The 20,988-nt window shown below is 41.2% G+C and overlaps 1 protein-coding gene across 1 annotated transcript in view; it reads left to right on the top strand.

Annotated features, from left to right (window-relative positions):
- The first annotated feature begins 7,715 nt into the window (after nt 1–7,715).
- The window catches only part of lrig3 (leucine rich repeats and immunoglobulin like domains 3), a 72,752-nt gene continuing 59,479 nt past the window's right edge, over nt 7,716–20,988 (top strand). Inside the window, exon 1 of the mRNA XM_003221265.4 lies at nt 7,716–8,157. Coding sequence (XP_003221313.2) covers nt 7,988–8,157 — 170 coding nt within the window. The 5' untranslated portion in view covers nt 7,716–7,987. The remainder of the gene's footprint in view (nt 8,158–20,988) is intronic.

The raw sequence follows: 20,988 nt of genomic DNA, 5'->3' as shown, positions 1-20,988 counted from the left end.
CAGAAGATTTTGGGTAATTTCTTTCAGATCAATTAGTATTTTCTGGTTGCTATTTTTTCTAGCAAGCAACAAAATCTGAAGGGGACTTGTCATACTTTATCTTCTCACACTTCTTTGAAGAATACCAGTGTTGCTCTTTTACTCACAAAGCAATCCTGCAAGAGAAAGTAATGTGACAGAAAGTGATGTGTCCAGGATTATCCAGAAATAAGAATGCATCCCCCAAACCCCCAAATATTTGTTCTCCCTGGTGGCGCAGTGGGTTAAACCACTGAGCTGTTGAACTTCCTGACTGAAAGGTCAGCAATTCAAATCCGAGGAGCGGGGTGAGCTCCCGCTGTTAGCCCCAGTTTCTGCCAACCTAGCCGTCCAAAAACATGCAAATGTGAGCAGATCAATAGGTACTGCTTCAGTGGGAAGGTAACAGCACTCCATGCAGTCATGCCAGCCACATGACCTTAGAGGCGTCTATAGACAACGCCGGTTCTTTGGCTTAGAAATTGAGATGAGTACAACCCCCCAGAGTCAGACACAACTAGACTTAATGTCAGGGGAAAACCTTTATCTTTACTAACTTTAACAAGTTATGTTAAAATGCTCTGCAGCTTGTTAAGAGTATATATCTAATTCACATTTTGTTTTGGTAAAATCTTAGTTGATACGAAATGTTACATAAAACTGGAAGAAAAAAAGACTACCTCATTGTCCCCCTTTTTATAGTTTACCATTATGCAAAATATTTTAATTTGTCCTGATACGTTGAGATAAATTTGCTTCTGCAATTTTTCTTAAAAGTTAAATGTGAAAGTTTAATCATGCTTCCATTAACACTATACTTGTGAGTCACTGCCCTTGCCAATGCTAAAGATAAGGAAAACTCATTTAAAGAAATTCCTATGAACTCTGGGAATTGTAGCAGTATGCCTTAGAAGCCTGCAGTTTTTCAGCTATGGATGCTAGTTAATTGAATTAAGTTGGAAACAGGAGAATGTATAATTCATACTTTCCCGTTATTTAAAAAGAGGAACAAACATTACAATTGGATCATCCAATGTGTCGTGGAGTTTAACTTGGCAGTGAAAGCAATAAAGTTATTTTGGAGAAAATTCATTATGTATATTCCCTTAAGGTGCATACAGTAAACAAACACATGTTCTTCTTATTTTATTTTAGTGGAGGATCACATTCAATGACATCATGGAAGACTAGTCCAGAGTATCCTTTTATTTTCTATAATGAACAAAGCAGGACCAGTAAAAGATAACAATGGCATAAATCCAGCTACTAGTCTCAACTAGGAGCACTGGCTCAATCATTTAGCAGTAAAATGACACATAATTCTCATTGCTTTAATTGCTCTACTCAGAAAATAACAATTGGATTTAGATATGTGTGTGTCAATCCTATTATTTCCATATTAATCATACATATTGGAAAAAAATATTACATTACCACCTGCCATAAGCAGCAGAAGTTTGGTAGACAGGCCAGATGTGTATGCAGGTATGTGTGTTATTTGCACCTCTCTGTGTGTTTGTACATAATGTGTTTTAATATATGCATTTTATTGTATTTTATGGTAATGTGTTTTAACTGTGTTGTGCTCCACTTCGAGCCATGAGGAAAGACAGGTATCAACTACTACGACGACAATACAGTAATTATATTAACATACCTGGTCTGCTAGGTTGTAAAAGGCTGAATTAAAAGGTCCTTGAACAGTTCCAGACATAGAAGCCAGTATTCTAGGAAAAGTGGCTCAAAAATAATTAATAAAATATATCAATAAATGATAAATTTGTTTTTATTCATTCAGTCAAAGGATAATAGAGAGCAATAAAAGCTCCATCTACAGTGACCATTTAATGCAATTGAAGAAAGGTATGTTGTTGTGCAGATCCTGGAACCAGCTGGAGACCTGGATGGTGATCACGCAAACCACAGAGCACTGATGCACATTAAGGGTTTTATTTCCCACACATTTGTGGGAGTCTGTTGTCTGGCTGCTGCAGTTTGAAGCTAGAATTAAATGGCCAGTGTAGATGGGGCCAGAGTTATTCAGGAATCAGGTGTCAAACAGGGATATGTTATTGTCCCAACTTTTATTTTCCATCTTCATCGCTATGATACTTCGTCTTGTTGATGGGAAGCTTCCCACCGGAGTAGAAATCATTTATCAGACAAATGGCAAGCTATTTAACCTCAGATTAAAAGCCAAAATGAAGGTCACAACAACATCTGTTATAGAACTCCAATATGCTGATGACAACATAGTCTGTGTGCATTCAGAAAAAGACCTAAAAGCCACTCTAAACACCTTTGCAGAAGCATACAAGAAGCTCGGCCTTTCATTGAATATCGAGAAAACCAAAGTGCTCCTCCAGCAGGCACGAGCCAATCCCTCTGCAATGTCAGGAATATAGCTTAATGGTGTAACATTAGAAAATGCTACCTTGGCAGTCAACATCGACACTGAAATACAACACTACCTGAGCTCTGCGCGTGCAGCATTCTTCCGAATAAAGCAGAGAGTGTTCTCCTGGAACTATTCTACCAGTGTTGCCTCCTAAAAATCCTGCAAATCTCTTGGGAAGACAGGCTGGAAGAAACAAAGACCACCAGCACTGAAGCGATGCTCCTACACCATCAACTCCGCTGGACTGGGCATGTTGTCCAAACGCCTGATCACCATCTCCCAAAGCAGTTACTGTACTCCCAACTTAGGAATGGAAAACAGAAAGTTGGTGGACAGGAAAAGAGATTTAAAGATGGGCTTAAAGCTAACCCCAAAAACTGTGGCATAGACACTGAGAACTGGGAAGCCCTGGCCCTTGAGCGCTCTAACTGGAGGTCAGTTGTGACCAGCAGTGCTGCAGAATTCGAAGAAGCACGAATGGAGGGCAAAAGGGAGAAACGTGCCAAGAGGAAGGTGCATTAAGCCAACCCTGGCTGGGACCACCTTCCACCTGGAAACAGATGCCCTCACTGTAGAAGAACATGCGGGTCAAGAATAGGACTCCACAGTCACCTACGTACCCACCGCCAAGACACTACACTTGGAGGACCGTCATATTCAGACAACAAGGGATCGCCTAAGTAAGTAAGTATCCATATGGCTATTTTCAGCCCCACAATGTCGACAAGATTAATAGCTCAGTATGTGTACTCAGTTGATAATATGAGAAACACTGACATGAACTGCATACCCTCTAATTGTCTTGGTTTGGCACAATTGGAGGGTCATTTAGAAGGTACTTTGCTTGGTGCAAACTGAATTCAAAATGAAAAGGCAGTTGGCACTCAATTAACTGTAACATTCACAACAATTGAGCCAGAATGTGTGTGTGTGCGTGTGTGTGTGTGTGAGAAAGAAATTTACGTTTGATTCCAACAAAGGTATAGCTATGGGGGTGAAAATGAGAGCATTCCCCCCTGGTCCAAGGTAAGAATTCTGCCTCCCCGCAACAAAATACCCCAGTAGTCAGCACATTTCTGGCATTACAATAACTTAAAATGTCATGAGCATTTTAATGCTCCCTCCACTGTAATTCTAGAAAATTGGGAACTGAGGCACAATTTCAGAAATCTTATTTAGAGGCAATAGGCAATATCTTTCTCTCTCCCTCTCTCAATCTCCCCCCCCCCCCCCCAGCTATATCTTTGTATCTCGCCTACCAACATCATGTGCCATGGCAATTTTGCCTCTGAATAAAACCTTATGCTGAAAAAACCAATGCCCTATTTCTTAAAGCACTAACAAATTGGATATGCAATAGCCAGGTACACATGTAGCAAGTTTTATAAAACTTAGTTTACCTACAGTGCATTCAGTTGCAGTCCTAATGATTTTTTCCCCTAGCACTTCAGGGCAGATTTTCTCACTTTATTTATTTTTCGCAGCCCTCATATTCTCTGCAGGCTTAACAAGTGACCAGTGTTTTCTACCATATATAACACAAGGCACTGAAGTCTTACTCTTGCGATATAATTGCAGCAAGTGAATGTATATTAGACGAGGAATTGTTTGGCCCTCCAGATATTACTGAACTATAGTTTCAGACATTCCTGGTCATTTGACTATATCGGCTAGTGCTGCTGGAAGCTGCAATCCAAGAACACCCGAAGGACAGCAGGGTTTCCACCTCTGAGGTACAAATAAAAAGGAGGAGGATAACTTTGTTAGAATGTCTTTATGGCATCGTGGTACAGAATCATCAGAGCTGTAAGAGATCACAAGGGCTATCCAATCCAACTCTGAGTAGTTCTAACTAGCACACCCAGTGGTGAGGGATGATGAGAGTTGAAGTCCAACTCCTGGAGGCCACACATTTCTTCATCCCTGTAAAATATTTTTACACTTATATTCTGCCTTCTATTCAATGAGCTCCATGTTTCCCATGAGGACCCATAGATTACTAAGCACTTTACACGACTGAGATTGATTTTTGTTGTCTTATACCTGCAGCTATTGCTGTATTTTACTGATTTTAACCAGGGGCTTTTGTAAAGTGAGATATTTATGTTGGCTGTTTTTTTTATGCTATTGTTTCTGCATTTTTTGTATTTTAAGAGCTTTGTAAGCTGCTCCAAGTCCCTCTGGGAGATGGTGGCGGAGTATAAATAAAGTATTATTATTATCATTATTATTATTATTTTCCCCTCTTTATCCTCACAATCCTTGGGAGGTAGATCAAACTCAGTTTGATGAGGCACTGACACTATCTGACAGAGAAGGCTGAAATATGTATAATTCAGCACCGTAGGTGGTCTCTTGGGCTGCATCTACCCTGTAAATAATACATACACACATAATATAGATATGTATTATACACCTTCTAAGGCACACCCTATTTTTTGAGATGTTCAAATGGGAACAAAGGTGAGCCTTAGAATCGATATGAAACCCTAGGAGTTGTAGGACTCATCTACACTGCCATATAATACAGTTCAACTGCCTTCTGAAACTGTATTATATAGCAGTGTAGATGGGGCCATAGTTGTTGAGACTCCAGAGCTCTCTGAAAGAAGACAAATGTCTTGCAAACAACAAACCTCATAATCCCATAGCACTGACCCATGGCAGTTAATGTGGTATCAAACTGCTTTTTTATTTACATGTGCATATCAATACAGCGTTCCATGCAGTCATGCTGGCCACATGACCTTGGAGGTGTCTACGGATAATGCCGGCTCTTCGGCTTAGAAATGAAGATGAGTACCAACCCCCAGAGTCGGACACAACTGGACTTAACGTCAGGGGAACCTTTACCTTTACCTATCAATACAGGATACATGCACATTAGATCCAAGTGTTTGGGATTCATCTCCAAATATCGGACTCTTCCCAAGGGCCTAGGATATTAGAGGTATTTTTGTAGAATGTGAACGGTTCCGAGAAGTGCTGCCTTCTGCAGCATGTGGATTGATATTGTGTCCACATTAATGCTATCTGTACACATGTGTATACTGCTATTATTATTATATACATTAGTATATTACATTATATTAATAATAATTGCTATAATTCTGCAGTCCAAGGCATCAGGAGGACCCAAGGATGAGGCTGCATCTACCTTGCTGAATTGATACAGGTTGACACCGGTCCCATCTACTGCAGTTTTGAACTCATTATACTCAGTGTAGATTCATACAATGCATTATATGGCAGTGTAGATGGGGCGAGGGCTGTAGCCAAGGGCGGCTGGGGGGGGGGGGGGGTTAGGGGTTCACAACTCCACAAAAATGTTCAGTTTTTTTAAACAACCTGGTTTACTAATGATTAACCAAATCCCCATGAGTGTCCACTGAAGTTTATTGATGGAGACTGATTTCTAAATGATTTTGCATTATGGAACTCTTCATGATTCACTACAAAAAAGTTTCAAACCTCCCCCCAACATTTTTATCTGGCTACGGCCCTGGATGGGGCCACTTACTTTAACAACTATGGTTTAATGTGTTGTCAAAGGCTTTCATGGCAGGAATCACTGGATTGCTGTGTGTTTTCCAGGCTGTATCACCATGTTGCAGCATTCTCTCTTGACATTTTGCCCACATCTATGGCAGGCATCCTCAGAGGTTGCGAGGTCTGTTGGAAAACCATGTAAGTGGGGTTTATATATCTGTGGAAGGTCCAGAGTAGGAGAATTGTCTGTTTGAGGCAAGAGTGAATGGTGCAATTGGCCAGCTTGATTAGCATTGAATGTCTGTAAAGGAGAAAACCATGAAAATGAATAAAATCTGGCTACCAGTAATAAAAAAAACCCTCTAAAACCAGGACAGTAAATAAAGAACAACACTCTGAAAACAGAGGAATTCCAGACATGAAACAATCTGGACCAGCTAGCACCTCCCAACAAAGAGCTGGGCATGTTTAGCCTACAGAAGAGAAGTCTGAGAGGAGACATGATGAGGGCCATGTATAAATACAGTAGAGTCTCACTTATCCAAGCTAAATGGGCTGGCAGAAGCTTGGATAAGCGAATATCTTCGATAATAAGGAGGGATTAAGGAAAAGCCTATTAAACATCAAATTAGGTTATGATTTTACAAATTAAGCACCAAAACTTCATGTTATACAACAAATTTGACAGAAAAAGTAGTTCAATACGCAGTAATGTTATGTTGTAATTACTGTATTTACGAATTTAGCACCAAAATATCACGATATATTGAACTAAAAAAATGGCTTGGGTTATCCAGAGGCTTGGATAAGTGAGACTCTACTGTATGTGAGGGAAGTTATAGGGAGGAAGGAGCAAGCTTGTTTTCTGCTGCCCTGGAGACTAGGACCCAGAACAATGGCTTCAAACTACAGGAAAGGAGATTCCACCTGAACATCAGGAAGAACTTCCTCACTGTGAGAGCTGTTCAGCAGTGGAACTCTCTGCCCTGGAGTGTGGTGGAGGTTCCTTCTTTGGAGGCCTTTGAGCAGAAGTGAGATGACCATCTGTCGGGGGTGCTTTGAATGCGATTTCCTGCTTCTGGCAGGGGCTTGGACTGGATGGCCCACGAGGTCCCTTCCAACTCTATTTCTTTCTTTTTTTCGTGTCAGGAGCAACTTGAATTGCTTCTGGAGTGAGAGAATTGGCCGTCTGCAAGGACGTTGCCCAGGGGACGCCCGGATGTTTTTAACATCCTTGTGGGAGGCTTCTCTCATGTCTCTGCATGGAGCTGGAGCTGATAGAGGGAGCTCGTCCACACTCTCCCCGGGTGGGATTCGAACCTAGCAGCTTTCAGGTCAACAACCCAACCTTCAAGTCACTTAGTCCACTACGACATCTGGGGGCTTCCAACTCTGATTCCCCCCAGGCAGAAAGAAGCCAGACTTTGAAGCTGCGAGGCCATTCAATGCTAACCAATCTGGCTACTTCCACCACTCAGACATCTTTCTCCCACTCTGGACCTTCCGCAGATATATAAACCTCCCTTGCCTAGTCTCCAATATACACCTCACAACCTCTGAAAATGCCTGCCATAGAGGTGGGCGAAACGTCAGGAGAGAATGCTTCTGGAACATGGCCACACAGCCCGGAAAACCGACAACAACCTTAACTAAACTGGTTCAAGTTTGTTGAATGGTGGGACTTGAAACTTTCTCAGAGTGTGCTGAGGATTCACCAGCCATCGCGGTTAAAGCGGTGTCAAACTGCATGATTTCGACAGTGCAGACCCATGAGTGGAGAATGGTAAAGCGTGTAGGGCTTCGATTTCGCCCCTTTTCCCTCCTTCCCAGCCTGCAAATACCCTCCTACCCGCCAACCCCTCCGTGTTGTTGTCATCACATGGTCGAGGGGCGGGCGGAGCTGCTCCAGAGGAGAAGGAGGAGGGAGAGAGGAGGGAAAAGGCGAAGCGGCGTCGGAAAGTTTGGCGGAGCGTCTGGAGTCGGTCGGAGGAGGAGAAAGAGGGAGGGCATGGCGCCTTGAAAACCAACGAAGCGGGAGAAAGAAGTAGGAGAAAGAGAAGGAAGCCCGCTCCCAAAGCGGCCATGGGCTCCTTGCTGCTCCTCTTTGGCTTCCTTTCCCGCAGCCTCTTGTCTTCGGGGCTGGCTCAGCGCGAATGCCCGGCGCCTTGCCGCTGCTTTGGGGAACTTGTGGACTGCAGCCGCCTCCAGCTGAGCCGGGCGCCCCAGCCCATCCCGGAGTGGGCCGTTGAGCTGTGAGTAGACCGGAGGGAAGGAAGAAAGACAGAGCCTGGGTTGGGGAGTCCCGCTTGAGTTGAATGCTGGGGGTCGCTCCTTTTTCACTGGCACTAGGGGGCGCTGTTGGGAACGCACTCAGCGCCTGGGAAAGGCCAAGGGAGCAGTGATTTTTTACCTTATGGAATAAGGCAGATATAGGCCAAGTTGGGCCCTGCAGGTGTTTTGGACTTCAACTCCCAGCATTCCTCGCAGCCTCAGGCCCCTTCCTTTCCCCCCTCAGCCGCTTAGCGGCTGAGGGGGGAAAGGAAGGGGCCTGAGGCTGTGAGGAATGCTGGGAGTTGAAGTCCAAAACACCTGAAGGGCCCAACTTGGTCCATACCTGGGATTCAATCTTTTTGACTGGAGGCCTTAGGCAGAGGTGCTTGGAAGTGTCACTTTCACAAGAAGTGGGCACCCTCTCACTGTAGAATCCATGCACTTTGACACTAGTTTAATTTGCTATGGAATCCTGGGAGTTGCAGTTCAGTAAGGCCCCGACTCTCTTGAGTCTCTTGAGTTGTCAAAACAACTCCCATCTTCCCATGGCATCGAGCCATAGCAGTTAAAGTGTCAAACTGCATTCGTACCCACGGTTTGGCAGCTGGAAGGCCACCCTGCCATTCAGAGTGGGAGGCATCCAGCAAAACCAGCCTGTTTGCTTTCTTGGGCACAGAACAGTAGATGGCCATCTGTCAGGAGTTCTTTGATGGTGTGTTCTTACATAAAGTCCCTAAACGCTTCCGGCCCAGCTTACCTGTTCGAATGTGTGATCCGATCGTTGGGGGAGGCCCTGCTCTCGGTCCCACCGCCCTCACAAGCGCGACTGGTGGGGATGTGAGACAAAGCCTTCTCAGTGGTGGCCCCTCATCTATGGAACTCCCTCCCCAGTGAAATTAGATTGGTCCCCCTCCCTACTGACCTTCAGGGGAAAAATACTTAAAACATGGCTTTGGGACCAAGCTTTTGGTCAGTAAATGGGAGCAGTGCAATATGAGACTATAAATAACATAATGACGACTTGGATTGGCCCTGGAAAATGACCTGGATTGTGTGATTTTTAATTGATGTTTTAATGTTTATGTTTTTAATTGGTTTGGATTTTAATGCAGCTGTTTATTTATCAATGCGTACATGTATACGCGGCATCAAATTGTTGCCTTGTAAAGCCGGCCTGAGTCCCCTCTGGGGTGAGAAAGATGGGGTACAAGTGTGGTAAATAAAAAAAAAATACATGGCAAGGGGTTGATATAGTCTCTTCCAACTCTATTACTAGCCTTGAGCCAAGTCATACTACTAAGTTATAGGGGTATAGCACCACCTGAACTGCCATGATTATATCCTGGGACTGGCAGTTTAGGAAGGGTTGTTGAGATCCAGTTTCTCACTGAACTATACATTCTAGGATGATACTTAAAGCAGTATCATAAAAGTATAATTATTTAGTGTAAATGGGCCCCAGCTCATATTGGGGTTGTTTACTACACCAGGAGCCCCGGTGACGAAGTGTGTTAAAGCACTGAGCTGGAGACCGAAAGGTCCCAGGTTCAAACCTCGGGAGCGGCGTGAGCGGCCGCTATTTAGCTCCAGCTCCTGCCAACCTAGCAGTTTGAAAACATGCCAATGTGAGTAGATAAATAGGTACCGCTCTGGCGGGAAGGTAACGGCGCTCCATGCAGTCATGCCAGCCACATGACCTTGGAGGTGTCTACGAACAACGCCGGCTCTTCGGCTTAGAAATGGAGATGAGCACCAACCCCCAGAGTCAGACATGACTGGACTTAACGTCAGCCTTTACCTACTACACCTCTTAGGGCCTGGGGACATGCTGCCGCTGGCAGCCTTCCATCTGGATGGGATGGAAAGGCAAGAAACGATTGGAGGAAGAGTGAAAATGAGCCAGTGGGGTTGGCACTTGAAATAATGATAAATGTGGGGGGACATGGACATTGAAGTTGGGGCCAGGGTAATGGCCATTTCTGTGTCATTGGAGCAATGGATTTTCTCTAAGGTTTTAATCTGAAATTACTATGATCTTGAAGAAGTCACACTCTCTCATTCTCAGAAGACAATGGCAAATGGACCTCTGAACAAATCCCATTAAGAAAACTCCATGTAAATCAATATGATTGTCTCATGCTTTGGTTTTATGTCGTTATATAATTTTGTTTGCCTACGTTTTGCTTAATTTATTGATGTTAGGTTCTACGTTTACATGTGGAGTTATTCTGGATTATTTTGTCGTGTTTGTTTTTATTAAGGCGTTTACTGTTTGCCTTTTTGTATATTGGAATCCGCCCTGAGTCCCCCTTGGGAGATAGGGCGGAATATAAAAAATGTTTTTATTATTTATTTATTATTTTGATGTTCTGCCATACATTGGAAATTACTTGAAAGCGCACAAGAACGATAAACAACAATCCAGGGTTGCTAAACTTATCTCAGGGAGAGGCCTTACCACCTCAGATACTTTCTTTAAAAGTGAGATTAAAACCCTGTGTGGATTCACATCTTCACTGAACGCACAACAGACACATAGCGCTTTGTTGTTGTTTGTCTTCAAATGGTTTCCATTTTATGGCAATGCTAAGGTGGATCTATCACAATGTTTTCTTGATGAGAATATTTCAGCAGTGGTTAGCCTTTGTATTACTCTGAGGTTGAGAGAGTGTGATTTGCCCAAGGTTACCCATTGGGTTTCCATGGCTGAGCAGGGATTCAAAGTGCGTTCTTTTGAATCATAGTCCAACATTCAAACCACTACACTGTAGTGCTGTGCTTCCATCTTAACTGCTATGGCTACATCCTACAGAACCATGGGTGTTGTAATTTGGAGGGCATTAGAGCTCTCTGGCTGAAAATTCTAAATATACCTCCCTAAACTGCAAATCCCAAGATTCTATAAGGCATTGGCATAGCATTTGTATCCCTATAATTTTGTAGTATGAATAGGATCATGGAAACTACTATCCAACCTTGGGCCAAGGGGGAGTTCCTCACAATTGATCCAACTATAGTCCTTGTGTTCCTGGATAATGAAGGTGGCAAGTAGCCAAGGAGAGGAAGCAGCTGGCCCTTTCGCTCAAGGGGCCACCTCTACTCAGTTCATGTAGCCTTGTTCTTCAAGTGATATCTTCCAGATATTGTCCCTAGAATCCCTACAACTGGTCTGGCAACATCCAGTTGTAGACTGGATGTTGCCAGTCTACAACTATTATCAGCCTGGCAATACAGTTCTTGCTTACAGTACATGGCCACTTTGTCATCCAGACTTTGTGTGCCTATCTTGTGGGAAGATGCCCATACAATTTTTATCATCTGGCATAAATGCTGTACGGTGTCTAAAATGCAGAACAAATGTTGGACAGGATTTGCATGGCATTTTGAAAAATCAGACGGAAACAATGTTTAGAAATAGTACACATTTCCAAATTAAACAATGACAGTGGGATGATTCTACATTAACTGCCATGTGTTCCATGTGTAGTTTAGGGACGAATACCATATTTAGCATTCTTAACTGGGTGCTTTGGTGCCAAAATGCTAACCCTAAGGTTCCCTAAGAGGCCGCCTTGGCATATGAAGAGGAGTCATACTGCTGTCATCATGTTGTATGAAAAAGCTTGAGGACCAGCTTCACATTACATAATGATGGCACTTTTGATACCACTTTTTCGTGTCAGGAGTTGGTTGCTTCTGGAGGTGCTTCTGGAGTGAGAGAATTGGCCGTCTGCAAGGACGTTGCCCAGGGGACGCCCGGATGTTTTGATGTTTTACCATCTTGTGAAGGCTTCTCTCATGTCCCTGCATGGAGCTGGAGCTGATAGAGGGAGCTCATCCACGCTCTCCCCGGGTGGGATTCGAACCTGGCAGCCTTGAGGTCAGCAACCCAACCTTCAAGTCACATGGCTTTTATCCCCTAGGCCACCAAGGCTCCGTTGATACCACTAACTGTGATGGTTGCATCCTCCAGAATTTTGGGTTTTGTAGTTTTGTGAGGCTCTAGGGCTCTCTGGTAGAGAAACCAGAATATGTAATGAAATTAAGTATCTCAGTGTCCCATAGAAGGGAGTCATAACAATTGAAGTGATCCAACTGTGTAGAGATTCAATGAGGAATAGTAAACTATTTTGAAATGCCAGAGGGGAAATTAGGTAACAAAAAATTAAATGTGGCTCTTGGCTTTGCGCCAGTGTGATGGATATTGCCAATCTGATGGATGTTGACTATGTGATTAGCAACAGAGATGAAGAATGTATCCCATCCCAGATGTTCTTTGACTACAGTTCCCATCAGCTCTGACCATTGGAAATGCTGTTTGGGGATAGTAGGAGCTGAAGCCTAGTAAAGATTGCCTGAGAGATGGGACAAGTTCTTGAGCAGAAGTTGCTGAATATTTCCAAATTCCTTGAAAACTTGGAATTTTAAGATTTGAACTCTTTTACTAATCATTATTTAAAGTTAGCCTTGTATGATTCTGGACCTGTTATGATTCCTGCATGTTATGAACAGCTTTTCAAAAGTTGAGGTTTCTTGTTTTTGTGCCTGTGATTATTTTTTAACATAGTGTAATGTAATGGACATCTGTTCTTTGAGACTGGGATTTCAGACTCTTAATAAAGCGCCCTGGAGAGGGAAAGAGTATATCTGCAGTTTTACTATCTACTATCTATTAATGACACCTTTGGGCAAAGTTATAAGGAGATTGGTTTTGCAAAAGTCAAGAAGTAGTTGAAACACTCTAGAAAAGTGTGATTGCTATTAATCTTGTGCTTATTTGAATCACTTCTGCGTTAGTTGATTAAAGTTCTATTGCCTTTCCAAAGCCACAGCCGAGATAAGAACTTTAAAGTAAACAGGAAGTCTTTCAATTAGTTGGCGCTAATTCCGTTCAATTGCCTCCCCTGGAGGTCATGCTTCCTTGCGGAGGAAAAGTGGGCTCTTGTATTCACAACATATGGGTGTCAGCCTGCAGATGATTTACAGCACAGTTTGGTCTATGTCCACTCAGAAGTAAATCCCACAGAGATCAGGGGTATTTACTCCCAGGTAAATGTAAATTGCAACCGTAAAGAACCGAATAGCTTCATAAATGCCTTATTTATTTGCTTAATCTTGCATTTCCGCTAAATAGTACTCTCCAGGCAACTCACAATAAAATCAAAATAAAATACCAACTCTGAAACCGCACCAATTAAACCATGACAGTTAAAAACATGTTATAGGTACTTAAGGAATGTAGAAAGCTTTGGGGAAAACTGGCAGATTTCAAAATGATACGCTAGCTTTGCTTGATTTTTTTAATGGGGAAATCTTTTCATAAATTGAAGTTTTTTAAAAATGGTTATAATTAGCATCTAAACAAATATTTATTAAAAGGGGTTGAACCCCAATGTATGGCTAGGCTTATGTGGGATCCCACTTATCTGAAAATAAGCCACATTGATCTCAAGTGAAACTTACTGAAAAACGTATAGGATTATGCTAAAATATTTGATGCAGTTTTACTAAATATCCAGTAACTCATGTAAAACAGAGCTTTCCAATCTTTGTGTCATGAAACATTAGTGTGTCGGCTGCAGTGTGTAGGTGTGTCACACAAACCTCTAAGTCTGTGTGAAATAAACAATCATATATTTTTAAAAATATAAAGATAGGTTTGCATGAGATATACTGTGTTCCTGTTTTCATTATTACAATTTATATATGTATCCATATCTCTTATTAGGAGTTGGTCTGCCAATAAAACTGAATTACTGTGTCACAAAACGATGCATATCTAAGAAGTGTGTCGCCAACATGAAATGTTTGGAAAGCTCTGGTATGAAAGTACATATTGAACCATATAGAATACCTTTAGAAACACAACTGATTATTTTTACAGTTGTCCTTTTAAGACAAATTGCTGGGTCAACAGCAATAACAACAAGATGCTTCGGTGACACTTAATGTAGTGCCTCCTAAAACAAACAGACCTTTTGTTGTTGTTGTTGTTGTTGTTATCTTCCTTAGCCCAGTGGACGCTTTCTAATTGGATTTCCCCAGGAGACTCCATATGTACCTTCCCGTTCCTCCAAGAGAAGTGTGAAAAATGGGCTCCACTTGTATAAATAAGCACTTGGCCTTTTGTAAGGAGCCCTGCTGGGATCACTCATTGCTCTGCTATGTCACTCGCTCTTAAACTCACAGCCTTGCATGGGGAGTAGGTGTCACCAGACCATGTGGTCCGGTCGATTTGGTGACATGTTTCTTTTGTTTGAGTCAAATGCCTTTAGAAGTTGCTGCTCATTACTCGCTTTTCATTCCCTTTTGAAAGAAAAGTGGGCAGGCAGACATGTGGCATTTTTCTATTGCCTCCTGTTGTTCTTAGACAAGGCACCCTCCCTGGCTACGAGAGAATAGCTAAACAAGGCATGTTGTTATTATCATCCTAGATTGCCATTTCCCAGATTTGAATAATGTCAGGCTGTTAAAATATTTGCTGAAGGATGTACTGGAAGGCCCATATGTTATACAACAAAAAAAAAACCCTTTTACTGTGTTTGGAACAGCTCAAGCCTCTTGCCTTTCAGCCATTGAAAATATTTCGTTGGGGAAGATGTTCAGTGAAAATACTTTATTTAACCATAATCCATTTATTGTGACTTATGAGCAGACATCTTTTAGACTGGACTGAATAATAGTAGAATAACGTTTTCAATCTAAAGGGATTTTTTTTAAAAAAAATCAGGGGTTATGCAACATGTCTTCAAATAACTGAATTCAGAATTGAAAGTATATCTGCAGAGTGCTAAACAATTCTTATATGATCATAGGCTTGCTTGTTTTTTTGCAGTTCCTCTACAGCAGTGTTTCTCAAACTGTGCTCCTCCAGATGTTTTGGACTTTAGCTCCCATAATTCCTAACAGCTGGTAAGATGGCTGGGATTTCTGGGAGTTGAAATCCAAAACACTAGGGAGAGCACAGTTTGAGAAACACTGTTCTAGAGTGCATCTACATCAGTAGTTCCCAACTTTTGGTCCTCCAGGTGTTTTGGACTTCAACTACCAAAAATCCCAGCCATTTTACTAGCTGTTAAGAATTGTGGGAGCTGACGTCCAAAATACCTGGAGGACTAAAGGTTGGGAACCACTGATCTACACTGTAGAATTAATGCAGTTTGAAATCAATTTGGCATCCTGAGAGTTGCAGTTTGATATGGTCTTTAGCCTTCTCTGGCCAAGATTACTAGTGCCTCACCAAACTACACATTTCAGGATGCTATAGCATTGAGAAATGTGAGTTAAAGTGGTGTCAAGTTGCATTAATTCTACAGTGTAGATGCACTCATAGTCAGAAACTAAAGAAAACTTTTCTTTGATAAACATCTGGATGTAATACCGTGACAGCAGAGTCCCCCCCCCCCCCCAATTTGAAGTTCTTGATTGAAATAACTGAGATTTTGGTTGCAAGGTTGGAGCAACAACTATAACTCAAAATGCTGAATTGCTATTTTTGATCTGGCTTTTGGAAGATTGTACATGTGTGAACTTTATAGATTGTGTTGACCCTTGTAATTGTGATTGACACAGCAAATGTCTCCAGGTGGTGGAAAATGGTTAATTTTAACACTGCTTCTTTATAGGCACTGAGTAAAGAGGCATTCACATCCTTAAATAAAACCAAAACTCTTCAGAACTAGTGGACATTAGTAATACTTTATCAACAAATACCTTGACAGTCCCAGCTTCATTTATAGGATAGGAGGCTAAGAACTCTAATAAACACTCTACATTTAAGAACTTAGCCTTGTTTGGTTTAAAGTTTAGCAGCCAGGATGAGAGAGGAAGAGAAAATCTGAATTGTTGCCAGACATCTTGGCTGTTTTTCTCCCCCCTTTTTTCAATTCTCTTTGGAATTCTAGATTATTTTACCGGGGTTTGTCTAGGAATGTTCAAGCTGTCACTGAGACAGAGGGGGAAATCTAAAGGATGGTTTCTGCTAATGTTTGTATTACATCTCATTATTTACATTTTCTAAACCCTCTAGTTCTTACCAGAATTGCCAGAGGGAAAAAAGTTGGGATAGTTTTCACAGCTGTTCTTCAGTATTTTCCAGACTAAAATTTGAACATAGCATGCTGATTTATGAGTCACTTTGGATCTGTGTCTTAAAACAGCCATAGCCTACCTCTTTGTTTTTTAGCTTTCCTACTTTCTGCTGAATTAGCAGCTCTAAAGGCCCAATGGGGATTGATTAAGAAGCTGTTACTAGATTTGCATTTTAAAATTGGCCTTGTGTTAGGTATTTTCAAGAAAGATAGTATTGATTGGACCGAAATGGCCTGGCATTGAGTTAAGCTGAGCCCTATATATACTTAGCTAAGAATAAGGCCCGTTGCATTCAAGATAATTTTATTTCTCAAAAGACTTGTATAGGATTTGGTTGTTAATCCATATATATGCACAATGTGCATAGAATTGTTTCTTCAGCTGCTGAGCTGGAGTTCATTAAGATGTTTTCTAATGGAATGAATCAGTGTGGTAGATTGGTTTGAGCACTGGAGTACAACTCTGAAGACCAGGGTTCAGCCATTGAAACCCAGTGGGTGAATTTGAGCAAGTCACATTCTCACAGGTTCAAAAAAAGGCAAATCTTGCCTCTGGACAAATCTTGGAAAGAAAAACCCAGTGATATGTTTGCCATAGGGCCACCATAAGATAGAAACAACTTAAAGGCACAACTTAAAGATAATAACAAAGATGTTCAACTTGATCTCCAAAGGTTTGAATTGTGATGAAGACTTCTGGAAGCCCAATACAAAGAATGCAGTGATTTATAGATATACATTATTTATATCGCCACTGTCAATACTTTCTGCATTTTATTTCCCTTTGACCTTACAGTCTCTAATCCTACCTCTGGCCATATGTTCTGTTTATATCAATGCAACTGATGAAACACATTGTACAATAATATGTTAGGCTTTAAGTGCCATATAACTTTTTTTTGGGTTATTGTATGTTTTCCGGGCTGTATGGCCATGTTCTCCTGACGTTTCACCCACATCTATGGCAAGCATCCTCAGAGGTTGTGAGGTAACTTTTTTTTGGTCAGAGATTATCTTTACTCATGTTTAAGTTAGTCATGATCCTTACAAACACAAATCTTGAATATATTGGTAACACTGGCTGCTTTGAGATGTCCACACCATCATAATTCAAGGATTTTGAAGGCAGAAGTAATTATCTGCAAGACCATTAAATGCTAATCAAGCTGGCCAATTGCAACATTCACATCTGCCTCAAACAGACAAAGGAATTCTTTCTCCCAACCTGGACTTTTCACAGATATATAAACCCCAATTGCCTAGTTTCCAATAGACCTCACAACCTCTGAAGATGCCTGCCATAGATGTGGGCAAGACGTCAAGAGAGAATGCTTCTGGAACATGGCCATACAGCCCGGAAAACTCACAGCAACCCAGTGATTCCGGTCATGAAAGCCTTTGACATATATTTCTCTGATCATAGTTTGTTAGGAAAGATAGTTTTATGTGTGGATGAGTAAAAGAAGTCCCATGTCCCATATGTTTTGAGTGGTGTTTTATCATTGCTTCATCTGTTAAGAAGCGCAGTAATTTTTTAAAGGAAGATTAAACCATTTTATTTTTATCTTCCGTGTTCTGATATCAGTGTTTAGTGTTTCATGATTGAGTCTCACATTTAATAGGTTCCCCTTGATAATTTATCTTCCAGCATAGCCATATGAAGCTTTTGCTTCAGTTTTCAACTAACCCTGGTTTGTTCTTATTTCTGGATCTATAGAAACTGGTTATCTGTGATTGAGGGCAAGTTTCTTCAACATGGTACTTTCCAGACATATTGTACATTGAGTGTAATCACTCCAGCCAGGAAACTTCAAACTCTGGTTTCTCCTTCTGCTTTGTTTCACTAGAATCAAGCTTTGTTTTACCTGAATCAAATGCAGACATAACCACAAACAAGAAAATACTGGATCTCCTTTTTACAGTTGCTGTTGTGTGCCTTCACGTAATTTCAAGGCAAACCTATCATGGGTTGTCTAGGACTGCGATTTGTCCGAAATCATCCAGAGAATTGAATAGTGATCTCAGAGTGATAGTCTAGTGCTCAAACCACTATGCGCTGTTGGCTCTTGATATTAGCTGTTATATTAATTTATACCCTATTTTTATTTCTCAGGATTGAGGCCCAAAGTGCTTGATTATAGTAAATCCATAGTAAACTAATAGGTGCTATTTAGGGAGGGGTTGCACATTTGAAAACCAGGTGTGATACATAGGCTGAGATCCTATATAGTCAAGTATAGCATAAGAATTTTGTATGCAGAAACCTTCTGTGCTATGGTTCCCATGTCATTAGAATAATAATTTTTCTGTGGTAGTCCCTTCTGGCTATTCTGTTGTTTGCGGAGAGTTAGGAATGGGAATCGGAGAAGCATCTAACTATGTTTCCCTAACCAAGATATAGCCCAAGGACACATTCTGCTTAGAACTGCTAGATGCAATAGCAGCAGCTCATGGTCCCTTTAACAGATTGCTAGACATAGTCTGTTCTAAGGAGCAATCTTAGGTGGACTGAAGGAGAAAGCCAACATAGCATCCAGGAACCTGTTTTGGGGAGATATGTATGCAATCATCCTACTAGTTTCTTTCCTAAATGTTCTTTAGAAAGCCCCATGTATAGGTTGAATATCTCTTATCAGAAATGCATGAGATCAGAAATATTTTGGATTTATTATTTTTATTTTGGAATAACTGTATTTGCGCGTGTATATATATATATATATACAGTAGAGTCTCACTTATCCAACATAAACGGGCCGGCAGAATGTTGGATAAGTGAATATGTTGGATAATAAGGAGATATTAATTAAAAGCCTATTAAACATCAAAATAGGTTATGATTTTACAAATTAAGCACCAAGACATCATGTTATACAACAAATTTGATAGAAAAAGTAGTTCATTACACATTAATGCTATGTAGTAATTACTGTATTTACGAATTTAGCACCAAAATATCATGATATATTGAAAACATTGACTACAAAAATGCGTTGGATAATCCAGAACGTTGGATAAGTGAGTGTTGGATAAGTGAGACTCTACTGTATATATATATATATATATATATATATATATAGGGCCCCGGTGGCGAAGTGTGTTAAAGCACACTCCCAGGTTCAAATTATTTATGAAAATTATTTATGTTTCTTATTCATGTCACCTGAAGGTAATTTCATACACAATATTTTAAAATTATTTTGTGCATGTAACAAAGTTTGTGTACATTGAGCCATCATAAAGCAAAGGTGTCACGGTCTTAACCACTTGTGGACAATGTTGGGGTATTTTAGATTTCTAAACTCCAGATAAGGGTTTCTCAATCTGTGTCAAAATCAGCAAAAGGAAAATGTCACTGCCTATGGTTTATATACATGAGAGGTCACAGGTGTAGGCGCATGTCACAGGTGTAGGTAAACAGTCTGATCTGGGGGCTTATGTCAACTTCCTGCCTCCAGAATAACATTTTGCAGGCCAAGCACAAAATCTTCTTGGTGATACGTGCGTTGGCAAAACTTCTATATATATTTGTGTATTAGTCAACATTATGTATAACTTGTGGACAGGCTTTGGAACCCAAATTATGGCTTTTGATATGTTCCATTGGTAAGTTGAGGGTCATTTGATGGGTAGAAGAGAGCACCAATGCTGTATCAGGGTCAGACATGCCTGAAGGTCAGAAGCAGTGCCACGATGGGAGCAATAGAAGGGACTGGTACTTCTTTTAGATTTCTGGGATGGAATCATAAAGTTGGAAGGGACCACAAAAACCATCCAGTCCAACCCCCTGCCATGCAGAGGCACAGAACCAGCCCCACTCAGGAGGTTCTTCCCGATGTTTAGGTGGAATCTTGAATCCATTGTTCCATGTCTTAGTCTCCAGGGCAGCCAAAAACAAAGTTGCCTCCTTCTCAGTGTGACATCCTTTCAAATGATTAAACATGGCTCTCATGTCCACCCTCAGCCTTCTTTTCTCCAAGTCAAACATACCTAGCTCTCTAAGCTGTTCCTCATTGGACTTGGTTTCCAGACCTTTGATCATTTTGGGCACCCTTCTCTGGACATATTCTAACTTGTCAATATTCCTCTTGAATTGCAATGCCTGGAACTAAACACCATATTCCAAGTGAAGTCTGACCAAAGCAGAATAGAATGGGATTATGACTTCCCTCGATCTTAACAATACATTCCTGTTGATGTAGCCTAGAATTGCATTGGCTTTTTAAGCTGCTACATCACACTGTTGGACTAATCTTCTGCCACTCAGATAAGATGATGGTTCCTTTTTGAAGTTAATGTACAGTTCTCACATAGACCCACAGAACACAGATTTTCAGGATTTTTAAACTGAATTTTGTATACATGAGTATATAGGGTAGGTCCCCTAGGTCAAAACTGATGCCCTGTGATTTAAATGAAAGGAGCTTATGGAAAGATGAGGGGAAATACCTTTCAAAAAAGCAACAAAATATCCTTGTGAAATTGTAGTAGTGAATCATGCATATGGCCCCCCAATGGGTGCGGTATCTTGGCCCCATTGTAACCCCTCTTATATGAAAATCTTTAGTAGGTTTAGTATTGCTCTGGAAATCATTATGGAATGCACGTAGGGGATTACTAACTTGAAACTGGAGCCACAATAGAAGTTCTTTGAACAAAAGCGTACATATCAGGAAGGTCTGTCATTGGTAGAAAGGCCTTTGGAGGCAAGCAGTCCTCTGTGTA

Source organism: Anolis carolinensis, chromosome 5 (genome assembly GCF_035594765.1).
Source record: "Anolis carolinensis isolate JA03-04 chromosome 5, rAnoCar3.1.pri, whole genome shotgun sequence".
Lineage (NCBI taxonomy): Eukaryota > Metazoa > Chordata > Lepidosauria > Squamata > Dactyloidae > Anolis > Anolis carolinensis.
The sequence above is the reverse complement of the archived record's forward strand: the minus strand, read 5'-3'. Positions and strand labels throughout refer to the sequence as shown.